General features: G+C 39.1%; 3 protein-coding genes across 4 annotated transcripts; 1 reads left to right on the top strand and 2 right to left on the bottom strand.

Annotated features, from left to right (window-relative positions):
- Window positions 1-546: 546 nt before the first annotated feature.
- Window positions 547-6,373, bottom strand: tbp (TATA box binding protein). 2 transcript variants are annotated; one of them, XM_032518143.1, is made up of 9 exons: window positions 6,238-6,373; window positions 5,526-5,766; window positions 4,723-4,876; window positions 4,349-4,526; window positions 4,056-4,143; window positions 3,528-3,619; window positions 3,128-3,295; window positions 2,771-2,865; window positions 547-1,863 (listed from the first exon to the last, which is right to left on the bottom strand). In XM_032518143.1, the coding sequence occupies exons 2-9, from the start codon at window positions 5,574-5,576 to the stop codon at window positions 1,784-1,786; spliced, it is 906 nt and encodes a 301-aa protein (XP_032374034.1). In that variant the 5' UTR covers window positions 5,577-5,766; window positions 6,238-6,373; the 3' UTR covers window positions 547-1,783. The 2 variants fall into 2 exon arrangements, with proteins under 2 accessions (XP_032374034.1, XP_032374038.1); XM_032518147.1 differs by having other exon boundaries at window positions 6,244-6,360.
- A 904-nt stretch (window positions 6,374-7,277) lies between these two features.
- psmc3 (proteasome 26S subunit, ATPase 3) lies at window positions 7,278-9,081 on the top strand. The gene is made up of 2 exons (XM_032518122.1): window positions 7,278-8,257; window positions 8,624-9,081. Exons 1-2 carry the CDS (start codon window positions 7,313-7,315, stop codon window positions 8,960-8,962), a joined length of 1,284 nt encoding a protein of 427 aa, XP_032374013.1. The 5' UTR covers window positions 7,278-7,312; the 3' UTR covers window positions 8,963-9,081.
- A 2,511-nt stretch (window positions 9,082-11,592) lies between these two features.
- On the bottom strand, window positions 11,593-15,112 carry psmb1 (proteasome 20S subunit beta 1). Its single transcript, XM_032518169.1, has 6 exons — window positions 14,861-15,112; window positions 14,400-14,507; window positions 13,938-14,019; window positions 13,386-13,515; window positions 12,576-12,682; window positions 11,593-12,188 (listed from the first exon to the last, which is right to left on the bottom strand). Exons 1-6 carry the CDS (start codon window positions 14,959-14,961, stop codon window positions 12,003-12,005), a joined length of 714 nt encoding a protein of 237 aa, XP_032374060.1. The 5' UTR covers window positions 14,962-15,112; the 3' UTR covers window positions 11,593-12,002.
- Between the last annotated feature and the right edge of the window lie 489 nt (window positions 15,113-15,601).

Genomic DNA, 15,601 nt, shown 5'->3' with positions numbered 1-15,601 from the left:
TATAATGATTTGTTTTCCTGGCACAAAATGGGTATTGGGAATTGGCCAAATTGGTATTTTAAACAATATCAGCCCAGAATATTACAATCAATTCAGTGTGATTGAGTCTGGTAAATGGTTTCAATAACTAAAGACACTAGGTTGAAGCCTACACATGTGGCTCTGAGTTACTTTAATAAGCTGAAAATTATATTGCACTCAGCTTTGATGTAAAGTAAACACGGGCGCACAATTCAGAAAATGTCATTCGATTTCGATCTTTAGGCTCACGATTCAATTCAAAATCGATTCTCAATAAATTAAAAAAAAAAAAAAACAGATTCAGAGTATGTACATGTAGTTACTAAAATGCCCCCCCCCCAAAAAAAAGAAATTAATTCTATTCAATGTGCAGCATGAGTGTTGTCTCCACACAAGTTTTTGTGCCTTTCCTGCTAACTCTGCTTTTTCAGTAGACTTAGGACAGCAAATTTATCACACTGCTATTTCCATATAAAACAGCACAAAAACCTTACTGTAGAAAAAGAAGCAGCTCATTACAAGATAGCCAGTATGTACACATTTATTAATGCACAATGCCGCACATTAACAATTTCAGAAACAAAATTGCATTGGGATAGGACATGGTTTCCTGGTCTCCTGCTTGTCTGCAGCTAAGCTCAGAATCACAGAGCAAAGTATTAAATATACTAGATGTAGTTTAGTATTAATTCCTAATCTCTTTTGCCATTCTGCTGTCCATACAGCCGTCAGGTGGCAGACACAAATGGAGAAACGGACGGTCACCAGACCGGAGTTCACCAAGAAGTGCCAAAAAATTTTAACAACCAGCAGATTCACATTTTCCTATAATATTTTTTAAAAAGAAAACGCAATATATTTTTGAATGGCCAAAAAAAAAAAAATATGGAAAAACAATGCATAGTTCATTTGCAATCTTTTAGTGCTTGTAAATGCAAGCGAGAAGTTAAAGAGGCTGACCAACAGTGTCTCTTCTTCATGTTTTGATTCTGGTTTATTCATAAGTAAAAATGTTTTAGGAACCCAGACCAAGTGACACATCTCAAAGAACTAACCAACAACTGTAGCAGCAGGATTTAGATCAATTTAGTTTAATTTATTTAAACTGTAAGAGCATCCACATTCAGTTACTGCTTAACAGGCTGGACTTTATGTCAAAATGTGTGAATTTAGAGTGAAACTACTCACAGCATTTATAAAATTAGGACCAAGAGCCAACTGTTTTGATGGTAAAAGTCACTGATTTGGTTTGAGATCAACAGGCACTCTACTAAAATCTTAAATACTGTTGATTGGAATGTGGGTCTGACAGACACCAACATGTCTGGATACAATTTGGAGACTGAGCGGACAATTTATAAAAAATGCAAAGTAGAAAACTATTTAAAATGGCTTAAAATAAAAACAAAACAGTCCTTATCAGACTGCTTCTCTTCTAACAAGCGCTTTTTACATTTCTTTACAGTGTTATGTACAATCAGGGATGGGATCAGGACAAACCGCAAAACCCAAAAATAACTGAGGAAAAACAGGAAGGGTTTGAAATGAGCAGTCTGTGTGTAAAATACGCCATCACTTGTGATCAAAGCCTGGCAAAAAAATCATCTGCAACACTGGAGGGACAAAACCCAGAAAAACAATGATGACTCGCATCCCTGTGCAACAGCAGTCCACTTTTAGAGGTCAACATGTAGTTGACACTGAATAGTAAAAAAATAAAATCAGTCACACAAAGTTGGGGTAAAAGAAGGAGCTGCAGATTCTACGTTGTCTTGCGGAAGCCTTTCAGGATGGGATAAATATTTTCGAACGCTTCATAGATCTCCGCTCTCACCTTGGCACCTTAAAAACCAAAACACAGATATTATTAATTACAATGAGTTATACTGGCAATGCCTATAATACTGACAGAAACCATGAATCATGTTCTGGAATATCTTTTCCATTTCTAACTAACCAGTTCTATTGTAGGTCATAGTGTTATGACCAATACATCAGCATGCTTGATAAGCTACAAGAAAGTGTTTGTTTGAAACCATTTATTGTAATTCTCAAAATTATAAATTCTATTTTAACTGTAAAATATTGATCAGTATCTGGGGTGTGACAACACACCCAGCTCATGAGACGAGATATTATTATTTTACAGAAAACTACAATGAAAATAGTCTTTTAGTCAATCGAAAGTCCCAAAATGAAAACAGAGCATTAAAAGGTTTTGCCACATACTCAGATAACTGACTTCTCTCCTGTATAACTAACAGTTACACTGTTACTTATTCCATATGTATGGTGGAGTCTTGTCACTCAGAGAACCAAGGTTACAACATAACCAAGCATTTTCTGGCAGTAGAAAACAACAGAGCCCAAATGTTTTGTACTTGAAAATTTGATTGTACAGTAGAGAGAAATAAAGTGTATTTTACTATTGTTTCACATTGATTATGTTCTAAAGCACTAACAAATTACCATCAAATACTCGACTGATGATTTTTGTTAAAACAGAATTACTGACAGTGTCTCACAAGAACTAAAGAATAAATGCAGACGGCTAGATCTGTCACATCAACTGTGCGCAAAAACTCAATCAGTTTTCAATATCCTGTGAGCCGAGAAAGAGCAGCACAAGGCTGGTTTCAACAACAAATAAGCTCAGTCAAAATAACAAACATTAACTTTGTCCTCCAGCATAGTTAGATGATCATGACTAATAAGTGAAGTGAAGCCATTAGCAGAGAGGAGGTCTTACCTGTGAGTACAACTTTCCCAGAAACAAAGATGAGCAAAACGATTCTGGGTTTGATCATTCTGTAAATCAGTCCTGGAAACAACTCTGGTTCATAGCTGAAACAGACAAATTATTTTATTTAAATCATTATTAGTATTATCTTAATTTTTTAATTAACTAAGTTTCAATTGTAAGTCGTAAACAATTTCACATAAATTCTTACAGATGATACTCTGTTTCTATAGGAGCACGTCACCAAGAATAAACCCCATCTAGACTCTCCTTCTGTGGCCACAAGCAGGAAATTCTCATAACGCAGCGGTCATATGTGAAAACATGGCTTTTACCTACACAAGACATAAAACAAACAAAAATTACCTGCTAAACTGCTGATGTGTGAGAACTAATCCTTCCAGCCGAATGGGGAACTTTACGTCGCAGCTTCCCACCATGTTCTGAATCTTGAAGTCCAGAAACTTTGCAGGAAAACCGAGCTTCTGCACCACACGAGCATATTTTCTGGCAGCTAACCTCGATTGCTCCTCACTAGAGAGGTGAGTCGATGCAGGGCAGATTATGGGGAAAACAAGACAGTTTGACAAGTATTAAGGAGAGGAAAGGTGACAAGATACAAGGCAAGAAGGTAGAGAGCATTTTATTGAAAGACGGAGTAAGGCTAGCATCCCTACAAGAGAGACTGCTACTGTAAAAATATGGCTTTTTATTCTGAACTTTACCACATGAAAGATCCGTAAATAGAAATAATCCCTATTCTGACCTCTTGGCTCCAGTGCAGACCATCTTCCCAGAGCTGAAGATGAGAGCAGTGGTCCTGGGTTCTCGTATTCTCATAATGACTGCAGCAAAACGCTACAAGAAATATAAAGAGCAGGATTATTACTTCAGATAGGAGTGCTTCCACAGAAATATAGTTGTGTGGACGGATTAGGTTATACATTTTGTTGAACACATAATGATCCAAAAGTACAATGGTGGCTGAGAGAATCACACATATATACAAAACAACATGCAAGTTGACCTGGGTGTAGATAATCCCTATGCAATTAGCCTTTCTGGCAATTCTATGCGATTGGTTTATCCTGATATTTGTTGTTATAGACAAATCCACATTTCCCTGCCACTCTACAACATAGGTGGTGAATGCAAAATTAGCATGACCCAAAGAGTCCCAATACAAACATTTTTGGGAAATATTTCATGCTGAAATAATTTCTTTTAAACCCCATTGCCTAAAAAGTCCCATCCTTGATAAATAGCTGATCAATGTATTGTGTGGCAGTCTCACCTTTGGGTTGTACTCTGCATTCCTGGCTCTCAGGGCGATGGTCTTCAAGTCCAGTTTACAGCCCAGATTTACAGTAGATACTATGTTTCTAAAATAGGGAAAATGAGGAGCACAGAGAAAAAAAATAAGTAAGATACATAGAAAGAATTGTTCAAGCTTGACTTGAACAGTTACCACTGACTAAGGTGACATAAAGGCAAAGTGGGTGTAAAGGTAGACATTTTCCAAGTGTGATTGATACAAGTGGCATAAACTGATACTTTGACAACTTCTCCATTTGATGTGATACATACTGTAGCTGTGGTACTATTCCAGAGCTCTCAGAGGCTGGTGTGGCCGGTGTGATAGGTGTCATGGGTGTCAGCGGGGTGTTGTAGAGCGGGGTGTTCCCTGGTAACGCTGTGGTGGTCGAACCTGCAACTGTCTGGGAGTGGTAAAGCTGAGGGGTCTGCCCCGACGTTCCAGGAAGGCCTGGAGAATAAAGAACGTATTATTTCCTGTATTATATGAACCAATGTTATAGTTAAACTAAGGTTCAGACATGAATGATCATTTTATTTCCTCAGAATAATAAATATTAATGGGGAGGACTCCAATTCTAGGGCTATTATGATCTCACCTCATAACACTGGGAAAGGATGGAATATGACTATAGTGTGTGTTATACCTGCGTTTGCCTGCTGTGCCTGTTGCTGCTGTTGTTGCCGCTGCTGTTCCTCCAGTATAGACAAACTGTTGGTGTTCTGGACGGGCTGGGGTGTCAGACCTGAGCCATATGGCATCATAGGACTGAAGATTGGCATGCCTGGGGTCATGGCACCCTGAACAAGGACACACAAAAAAACAGAGTTGGGAATTGAGCAGAAGAGCCTCATTGGGAGCAAAGGATACTAAAAAAATGATAATGCAAAAATTCACCATTGTAATGACTGTCTAAACAACATTGGTACATGGGTTGAGGTGTTTTTTTATTATATATTATTTTATTTGTCAGGGACCATGCACAGTTCAAGCCCTGAACCAGAGTTATCGGTGGTCCCTGGGCAAGGGTGTTAAAAGGGCAATATAGACAATTCTATCAAAACAAATAGAAACTTAAATATATAAAAAGCATTACATAACATATAAACCAGTATATAAAAATATATATTCCATGTTATAGTAAGATCAATGATCACATAGTTGATTTTGCTTTCAGCCAAGTATTTAAGGACATTTTAAAACTGTTGCGCAATCTCTAATGTCTATATCTATTACCTGTGAAAGTAACAAGTAACTGATTTAAGAGATGACTTAAAACATGTTTCTAATCATTGTTGCCACATGTTAAGCTTGTTTGATTAGCTATTTCCAAGTATTTTAATGAGGATGTGCTGGGCAGCTACAGCAAGCTTGGACCTTGCGTTGGAGAGAAGGCACATTTATTTTAAAATATCTTAACCATAAAATACTTGAAACTAGTGTTGTTACCTGAGGGGAGGCCAGCCCCTGGAAGGGTGGTATACTGTTGTTCTGGTCCATCTCTTTAGTTCCTCGCGTTAGTCCACTGTCACCCAACAGCAGGAAGTAACTTCACACAGCAGGTGCTTCAAAGTTGTGGGTGTAGAGTCTATATTACAGTAGGAAAACACCGACTACAGTGAACTGGGCTCTGTAGAAAAACCCTCTTCTTCTTTCTTCTCTTTGGCAGCCCCTTTCCCTTATGCCGTGACTGAAAAGATGGACAGACCCGATGTGACAAGCTTCATTACTGGTAGTTATTTAGCACAGTGGCTCGTCAATGTTAAGCGAAAAACTTACAAATTACTTAAAGCTAAACTTGCAGCTGCAGCGGTGGCGCGAACACATTCGCTGCTTAAGCTTTAACATTATTTAACTTGTTCATTCATTTTGGCCCCAGAGCATTATGCGCACTTCAAGTAGTTTAGTGTGCAATAACGGGCGACAAATGTGTATATAACTTTATCCAATTAGTCTTCTAGCAGGATGTTTTGACAACCTCCGAAATGAAACATCAACACACAGGCTAGCTGAAGTTAGCCTCAGAGCTAATATTAGCAACACTAGCTAGCTAACAAACGCGTTGTCGCCACAGTTAAAGCAGCGGCTTTGTGTGCTAACAAGAATTGCAAATAACTTTGACATTTGCCAGTGCACCAAAGTGCAATGCCCGTCAACTTACACTCACACTCTCGCAGTTCAAACCACCGCACGCACCAAATGACTTCAGCCTCAGGTTTGTTTCATCCTCAATCTTGTGCCTCGGCGCTCATGAGAGTCCTCGTCGGCTTCTTCCGGAAGTAGAACCTTTTCTTTTTTTCAACACCTTTATCACACAAAAAAAATTAAATATATAACATTTCAGAAAAAAGACTCGTGTATAAATAGTCTTAAAAACGTAACATGGGGATACATAAATTTCAATAATACAAAGTTATATTAAGAGACAAAAAGATACAATATTCTTCTACAAAGAGAACATATAAAACAGGGAAATTGTAGTAACTTTTGTTGTATTTACTAAAGTAAAATTTAAAACCAATCCGTTTGCAATGAAATACATGTTACATTCATCATATGTAAAAATATAAAGTCATATTATTACACCCGATGTAGATATTATGATTAGTTTTACACAAGATATAATGTGTCATTCAAGCCAAAGTCAAGTAATTTAATGTTAACAATTGTAAAATAAATGTGTTACAGATTATGGTTTGGATTATTATTATTATTATTATGGAGTATGGATTATTATTTAAATACCTAAGAATTTGGAGAAATACAGATTTGTAGGACAAGTATTGTGTAAAGATTCAATGCTTCTTTAATCTCATTGGTAATATAGCCATACACAACAGAATATTTTGGGTTAATGTTTAATATTTTATTAAAAAGTGAAACTGGGAAAATAATTCAGTTTTCAAGATAAAGGCATTCTTATATGTTTTAAAGAAAATGAGGTAAAAAAAAACAATAGTTAATAAAATTCTTACGAAAAGAAGTAAATCTGAAACTGCACCAATGTAACAAAACTTAATTCTTTAATCGTTACACTTATAAAACAATTTGTATAGTTTGTAACTAAACAATGAACGGTCGTTTTTTTTTTTTTTTTATAAATGTCTACAATATTTCATGTTTTGTGTGTGTGTGGAAAAGTTCTGTAGCCAGGAGCTAGCGAGGAGGGCTTTGCTGTTCCGGAAGTAGAACCTTTATTTTCCGCCGTGTCACAGTTCACCGCAGACAGAGCAAAGATGGCGTCCCTGAGTGACAAATCAGTTTGGGACGAAGTGGAAGATGGAATCGGTGAAGAAGTGTTAAAAATGTCCACAGACGAGATAGTTCAGCGAACTCGTCTCCTCGACAGCGAGATAAAGATTATGAAGAGCGAAGTGCTGAGGGTGACCCACGAGCTGCAGGCTATGAAGGACAAAATCAAAGAAAACACGGAGAAGATAAAGGTGAACAAAACCCTGCCGTACCTTGTGTCTAACGTGATTGAGCTGCTGGATGTGGACCCCAACGACCAGGAGGAGGACGGGGCTAATGTGGACCTGGACTCTCAGAGAAAAGGAAAGTGCGCCGTCATTAAGACATCCACTCGACAGACCTACTTCCTGCCCGTGATCGGGCTGGTGGACGCCGAGAAGCTGAAGCCCGGAGACCTGGTGGGTGTCAACAAGGACTCCTACCTGATCCTGGAGACCTTACCCACCGAGTATGACTCCAGAGTCAAGGCCATGGAGGTGGATGAGCGCCCCACAGAGCAGTACAGTGACATTGGAGGGCTGGACAAGCAGATCCAGGAGCTGGTTGAGGCCATCGTCCTGCCCATGAACCACAAGGAGAAGTTTGAAAACCTTGGCATCCAGCCACCCAAGGGGGTCCTGATGTACGGGCCACCTGGCACTGGGAAGACCCTCCTGGCCAGGGCATGCGCCGCTCAGACTAAGGCCACCTTCCTGAAGCTGGCCGGTCCACAGCTGGTCCAGATGTTCATCGGAGATGGAGCCAAGCTAGTGAGAGACGCCTTCGCACTGGCCAAAGAGAAAGCCCCATCCATCATCTTCATCGACGAGCTGGACGCCATCGGGACCAAGAGGTTTGACAGCGAGAAGGCTGGAGACAGAGAGGTCCAGAGGACCATGCTGGAGCTGCTCAACCAGCTGGACGGATTTCAGCCCAACATGCAGGTCAAGGTAAATATGCCGCCACCAAAAAACCCTGTCCTTATGTTTATATGCACTATGCATACAGTAAAAATTGGACTCAGTAATTTCTCTGTGGTGTTACTTTGACAACAAAATTGTGTGTGTATATATATATATATATATATATATATATATATATATATATATATATATATATAAAAAAACAATATGGGCACACAGGACAGCTCAAACGTAAATGCTTCAACAAACTACTCATTAAAAAGTTTAATGGATTCAAGTTTAAAAAGATTTTTCTACTTGTAACAAAATTAAGCTCCAACTTTCCTGTATTTTTAATTATCACCATACAGCATGGTGACTACAGTATAACTACATACATTTATTTTCTTCTAGGTGATTGCTGCCACCAACAGAGTGGATATCTTGGATCCTGCGCTGCTCCGTTCAGGTCGTCTGGACCGAAAGATTGAGTTCCCCATGCCAAACGAGGAGGCCAGAGCTCGCATCATGCAGATTCACTCCCGCAAGATGAACGTCAGTCCTGACGTCAACTATGAGGAGTTGGCCCGCTGCACCGACGACTTCAACGGAGCCCAGTGCAAAGCTGTGTGTGTGGAGGCCGGCATGATCGCGCTGCGCCGCGGGGCCACAGAGCTGAACCATGAAGATTACATGGAGGGAATCCTGGAGGTTCAAGCCAAGAAGAAGGCCAACCTTCAATACTACGCCTGAGTACACTGCCTGTGTCCATGCCTGTGTATGAGTCTTTGATTATTAAAACAGTTGTAGAGGAAACACTTCGTTACAGTTGCTGATTTACTTGGGTTAATAAAAATAAATAAAATGTCAAAGTGTTTTTCTTTTTTCCAGCTGAGCATAAATAGGAATGTCGTTGTTTTCACTCTTCCAGGAGGAATAATATCACAGATGGTATATTATCAAACAGAGAACCACAGTCTTTATTGGTCTGGAGCCCAGTGTTCATTCAGCCCAATGTAGGTTCCAACTTGCAAGCTTATATTTTGTTATTTAGGAAAAACTTATATAAAATTATTTATACGTATATATATATATAAAATTAGACACCTCACACTAATTAGACACAATATAATCCTGAGCAGAGGCAGTATGAGGTTACTGCAGGAAAAATGGAGACAACAAAACAGTCTACAGCCCAATACAAAAAAACCACAAGTATTAATAGTTAAGAACTATGAAGCTATGTTAATACAATAGGCCTATTTCTTGCCCGATGTTTTGAATTTGCCAATGAAAGCAAGTATCCCACTACTATACATAATTCTGAAATTGGGACATCTAAGTGGAATGCAGCCATCAATTTAGTTTTAACTGTATTTTGTGTCTGATATGACAGATTGAAATGTCTACGGTGAGAGAGACCTACAGTCTATAGGAGTAACTTTTAGATGGGAATGACGTGTTTTGTTTGTTTCCCAAGGACTAGAACAATGAACAAATAGTATCAAACCAAATAATGACAAACTACTTGCACAAAACTTGAACATTTCATTTATGTATAAGGACAACAGTGTTGCTCTAATTCAGATCAGTGGTGTGTACACCAGTGATTTTATCAATCTCAACATTGTAAAATAAAAAAAAACTGTCCACCTGATGGATACAGTTTGTCAAAGTACAACATACAGTGGTGTTTGAAAGTTTGGGCACCCCAGGTAAATATTTGCATTAAAGTGCACAAAGAAGCCAAGAAAAGGTGGAAAAATTTCCAAAAGGCATCAAATGACAGATTATACATTTGTATTATATGTCACAAAAAGTTAGATTTTATTTCTATCATTTACACTTTCAAAATAACACAAAACAAAAAAATGGCATCTGCAAAAGTTTGGGCACCCTGCAGAGTTAATACCTTGTACTGCCCCCTTTGGCAAGTATCACAGCTTGGAAACGCTTCTTGTAGCCAGCCAAGAGTCTTTCAATTCTTTTTGAGGTATCTTCGCCCATTCTTCCTTCCAAAAGTCTTCCAGTTCTTTGAGATTTCTGGGCTGTCTGTCACGCACTGCTCTTTATCTATCCATAGATTTTCAATTATGTTGAGGTCAGGAGATTGTGAAGGCCATGGCAAATTTACTGAAATTTCATTGAATCCATTTTTCCTTCTACTCGTGAAATATTCCCTGTGCCACTGGCTGCAATTCAACCCCAAAGCATGATTAACCCCCCCCCCCATGGTTAACAGTTGGACAGAAGTTCTTTTCATTAAATTCTGTGCCCTTTCTTCTCCAAACGTACCTTTGCTCATTCCGGCCAAAAAGTTCTGTTTTAACCTCATTGGTCTACAGAACTTGTTTCCACAATGCATCAGGCTGTCTATATGTTCATTTGCAAACTTCAAACGCTAATTTTTGTGGTGAAGATGTAGAAGAGGTCTTTTTTTGATGACTCTTCCATGAAGACCATATTTGTAGAAGTATCTCTTTATAGTGGAATGGTGTACCACAACTCCAGTGTCTGCCAGGTCTTTCTGGACAGATCGTGCAGTCAAACGTGGGTTTTGACTTGCTTTTCTCACAATCTTGCGAGCTGTTCTGTCTGATATTTTTCTTGGTCTTCCAGATCTTGCTTTACTTCCACTGTTCCCGATGACTGCCATTTCTTAATTACATTCCGAATAGAGGATATTGGCATCTGAAAACACTTTGCTATCTTCTTCTAGCCTTCTTCTGCTTTGTGAGCGTCAACTATTTTCAGTTTCAGTTTTCTAGACAACTGCTTAAAAGAAGCCATGGTGCTGATTGTTGGGGCAAGGTCAGATGATTCTGGGCATTTAAAACCTCAAGATTGACATCACCTGGTCTTTCCAAACGATGATTGAGAACAATCCATGACACTGTCAGGTCTCAGCTTTCCAAAGGGGGCGGTGCATGCTAGAAACTCTGCAGAGTGCCCAAACTTCTGCAGACGCCATTTTTTTGTTTTGTGTTATTTTGAAAGTGTAAATGATGGAAATAAAATCTAACTTTTTGTGACATATCATACGAATCTGTCATTTGACCATATTTTCTTGGCTTCTTTATACACATTAATACACATTTTTACCTAGGGTTCCCAAACTTTCTTTCTGTATTATAGTAGATTAGGTCTATGGGGCTTTGGTTCCCTCAGCTAAGCATGGTGTTGACAGATGCACTGTTGTGTAAAACTGACTCAGAAAACACTATCTCAGACAAATAGCAATGTCTTTAAGGAGAGAAAAGTAATACTTGATGATTCCATTTATTTTAGGACGACACTGAGAAAAGCTTAAGCTACCCGAGATGGTGTGTCCTTCTCTTGTCCATGTGTGTAGAACACGCAACAAACAAGAAGAATCAATTTTCCAATTCTTTACATTTATTAAGAATGTAAAAAGAACAGCAGGGTATGTATCCTTCCAAAACATAATGAAAAATCAAAACAGGGGATGAGTCTAAGCAGAAAGAGTGAACAGGAGTGCTGATTTAGAATAAGTTTGCTAGAGCACAAATACAAGGATGGAATAGCAGAAACTGAAGGGAATAACTGTAGTAAGCAGGAGAAAATGGTTGATTTCAAATGATGGAACTTTTGGGCGGATATAAAAAAAAATGGAAAATCCGCTCCCCAGATTAAGCCTAACTAGGTGTCCACTAGCAGATTCTGGATCAACACTCCTATTTTAAGAAACGTTTGTAAAGGGGCCAACACCAAAAGGTGAATGTGGAAAGAACAGACCAAAGAGAAAAGCAGAGAAAGGGGAACATATCCCTCCTCAGTCCTTCCTCAGTGGTACAGTCTGCTCACTGATGCCCTCCTTAGTGATGATGCAGACCCGAAGGGCATCCCCAGTGTAGACATCTCTCTCTGCGGCTGAGATGAAAACATCTTTGACCAGCTGAACCGCCTTTTCTTGAGTGAGAGGAACATGCTGCACACCCTCCATGTTCTTGAAACCAATCTGTGGAAGAACGTGTTGGAAAGAAAGACGGACGTAAGCGTGCCTATTCCGTTGGAAGGAAACTTGGTCGCGGCACTGCATTGTCTGAATACCTGATGACTTGGGTTGGGTACCGATCACATTTGAACTGATACCTGGGTTTCAGTACCAGAACCAACAGTACCTTTTTCAGTATTTTGCTCTCTTTGTAATGACAAAATGTAATTTCAATTGTAATAAATAAGTCCAAACTTCTCAATTTCAAAATTGTTAAAATTAGAACATTGTTATTTAAAACATTCTACACATCACACAAAATAATGACAATTTAGGTACCCAACCCTACTGACGACATAAACATAGTGGGATTATGGAAACAAAGGTCAGCATGCAGTGGGTAATATTTACCTGGTTGTCCAGTAGTGGCTGTAGCATGGCACTTGCTGATCCTCCGGCCTTGTAGGTGTCTCTCTGGTAGGAGCCCACTGGGTCAAAACTGTACACTGCTCCCTTGCCTACATTAGAAATATTACAAATAAAAGCGTATTACAAAGACCATAGTTAAAGCTTTAAAATCTTCCAGGTTAAACAAAAAACACAAACTTAGTGTGTCATACAATGAAGCACAATATCCACAACAACCCTGGCAACAAGACCCGTCCCCTACGATCATCACGTAAAAGAAAAATAGCTACAGCCTAAACATGCAGCTTTTTACTCATACAATCCAGAACATATGTAAACAAAAGTGATTCATTTACTTTAAGGTCCCATGACATGGTGCTCTTTGGATGTTTTTTTTTTTTTTACAGGCCTTAGTGGTCCCCTAATACCATACCAAAATTCAGCCTTGGTGCAGAATTACAACCACTAGAGCCAGTCCCACAATGAGCTTTCCTTAGGACGTGCCACTTCTGAGTCTGTAGCTTTTAAGGAGAGAGAGAGAGAGAGAGGCTTTCGTTTGAAAGCCATGATGTCTCTCTCTCATGAGTGGGCCACATTCTCTGGGTGGGCAAAGTAGAGAAAGGGGAGGTAACCTTGGCCCATCTGAGCGCAGGATACCCAGGGCTCGGTTTACAACTATCACCATTTCTAGCCACAGGTGGACCATAGGCAGGCTGGAGGAACTCATATTATTGTAAAAAAAAAAAAAAAAATCATAAAAGAGAAATTTTCATGCCATGGGACCTTTAATGTCAGCAGCAATGAAGTATATACCGTGTTCATCCAGTCCTCCGATGATGTTGTAGACGTAGTAGGGGAAGAACCTCCTGCCATACAGGATGGTGGACAACATGGCTGCGATGGCGCCGCTGGTCATTGTCTTATTGTTTGAGTGTTTGTACATCTGAGAGAGGGGCAGGGTGTAAGTAACAATTAAGTAACCTGTGACATCCACTGGAGGTCTTGTAGGGGTGCAGGACACAATTCACTTAGAGAAAAGTAACAAGGATGATGTCCTTATTGTTTTTAATTAACTAAAGTGACACGGGTCATTATTAGATATAGATATTTCACTGTAAGAGATTTTAAGGATTATTCTGATTGAAAAAAATGAATACAAATGTCATCATTAAGGAGGCACAATGGGATATCTGCTTTATGTCAACTCTGTCTTGGATACCATTACGATCAACAGACGCCACTGGTGTGCAAGTAGAGGCAAGACAGTCAGCAGAATTAGATCATTTTTAAAGCCGCCTACACACGTGTCATTGTTTCCCTTCAGAATGAGACTAAAAAGAGAAAAATCTTGCAGCACCAGCCCACCTTTAGTCTAGCATCAATGATTTTAGTCAGAGTCAAGCAGTCGCCGTGAAAGCCGCTGCAGCCAATGACAGTTGTGTCTGTCCTGTGAGGAGAAGAAGAAGAAGCACAAAAAACAGTGACGATCAGCATAATAAAATGTTCAATGGGCTTCGATTCATGTGGCAATGAAGTGTTTTTAGCCAGATACCAAATGATGATTTGCTAAAGCTAATCGCTGAGCACACAGCAGGAACAAACTACACTCCCATCTTTAGAGTATCTGAGCAGAGCTGCAGTGACTTCAGCGGTTGCACTCCTAATTTAACTGATACATTTATAAATACATTAATAAATTAATTAATAAATTCACACAGAACTATTAAAGTAGTAGGTAAGGGACCGGCTGAAGATTGACATGTGGTGTCTTAATACGGCCGATCTGCCATTCATTGATAGTGCAGTTAAGTGACGGTGCAAACTTACAGCTTGTAGCATTTTGGTGAGTCGCGGCTGTGGATTGAGTAGCCTTCACTCAGCCTGGTGTCTGAGGCTACGATGGCGAAGTCTTCTCCAGCAACAGCTAGTACGGTTCTTGGGTGGGGGGACAAAACACAGTGTAGTTCATTAATCTTATAAAACCACCTCACCACAGAGAAAAATAGACTGTTGTCCCAGACATTTGCTAACGAAAGCTAAGATAGTTTCGAAACTGAAACTGTTGTTAGCTAACCTTTGTCTTTATCTTAATTTACATATTAATATTAAGTGAGGACGCTTTGTGTCTTGGACAAAGACACTCTGCTTCCATACTTTTCATCAACTTCACCTTTGTTTAGTTTCACATAGTTAGCTAACGTTAGTTAGGACAGCCCAATTGGATGTAAACGTTAGCTAGAAGGCTAGCAGGCTAGCTAACCAGAGAGCGGTTGAAAATTCACACTCACCCTCCGTTGAAAGCGTATGGTGAGAAGCGGTGCTCTACCGGACCAGTATAATGATAATCTCTCATCTTCCCTGGGTCTTCAAACGTATGCGAAGAAAGCATTTTTATTGCAGGAAAACAAAGGTGTTAAAGATTTAGTAAGGTAAACTCGCTGTATCACTGCAATATGGCAGCCTCTTCTTTTACTGTCAGACACCCGCGTGTTCAGATGTAATCTGAGCAAGAGCGCCCCCACAGGCTGTTCGATGCACAGCAGGAGGTCGTGTTTTATTTGTTGTCACTTAAAATGCAGATACCCAATTATTGCACATTCCAGATTTGCTGGACTGTAAGTTATTAGACCAAAAATATATATGGGAGATGTCTTGACAATTACATTATAAATTAAAATATCTGTTTAATAACTAAATGCATCAAAAGTTAATTTTACAATAATTCCACAAATACTCAATTTGCTGCAAATATTTCACTCAAACATCTAAGCACCATTAAAGGCTCAAACTCTAATAAGTCCAATAGGTAAAATGTGACAATAAAAACTAAGCAGGACACATCAACCTTTTCAGTACACTAAATATTGTTTTGCTCTTTGGTATTAAAACTAGGATTCAATTAAACACTGTACACAATAGGTAAGAGATAGGATTCTTTTAAAGTATTTTTTTATTGAAAAACAACAAAACAAACGACTTAATTACTTAATAATTCAGTGACTATGACATTAGCACCAAACTGCAAACAA

This window comes from Etheostoma spectabile, chromosome 1 (assembly GCF_008692095.1).
Source record: "Etheostoma spectabile isolate EspeVRDwgs_2016 chromosome 1, UIUC_Espe_1.0, whole genome shotgun sequence".
NCBI classification, from domain to species: Eukaryota; Metazoa; Chordata; class Actinopteri; order Perciformes; family Percidae; genus Etheostoma; species Etheostoma spectabile.
Note: the sequence above shows the minus strand (reverse complement) of the source record. Positions and strands in the feature narration are given on the sequence as shown.

Coding starts and splice junctions, on each gene's coding strand:
- tbp (XM_032518143.1), bottom strand. CDS start 5,576: ATGGACCAGAACAACAGTATACCACCCTTCCAGGGGCTGGCCTCCCCT. Junction 4,877..5,525: donor AGGGGCTGGCCTCCCCTCAG/GTAACAACACTA, acceptor GTCCTTGTTCAG/GGTGCCATGACCCCAGGCAT. Junction 3,296..3,527: donor GTCTGCACTGGAGCCAAGAG/GTCAGAATAGGG, acceptor TCACCTCTCTAG/TGAGGAGCAATCGAGGTTAG.
- psmb1 (XM_032518169.1), bottom strand. CDS start 14,961: ATGCTTTCTTCGCATACGTTTGAAGACCCAGGGAAGATGAGAGATTAT. Junction 13,516..13,937: donor TCATTGATGCTAGACTAAAG/GTGGGCTGGTGC, acceptor CCCCTCTCTCAG/ATGTACAAACACTCAAACAA. Junction 12,683..13,385: donor CGGAGGACTGGATGAACACG/GTATATACTTCA, acceptor TTTCTAATGTAG/GCAAGGGAGCAGTGTACAGT.
- psmc3 (XM_032518122.1), top strand. CDS start 7,313: ATGGCGTCCCTGAGTGACAAATCAGTTTGGGACGAAGTGGAAGATGGA. Junction 8,258..8,623: donor AGCCCAACATGCAGGTCAAG/GTAAATATGCCG, acceptor ATTTTCTTCTAG/GTGATTGCTGCCACCAACAG.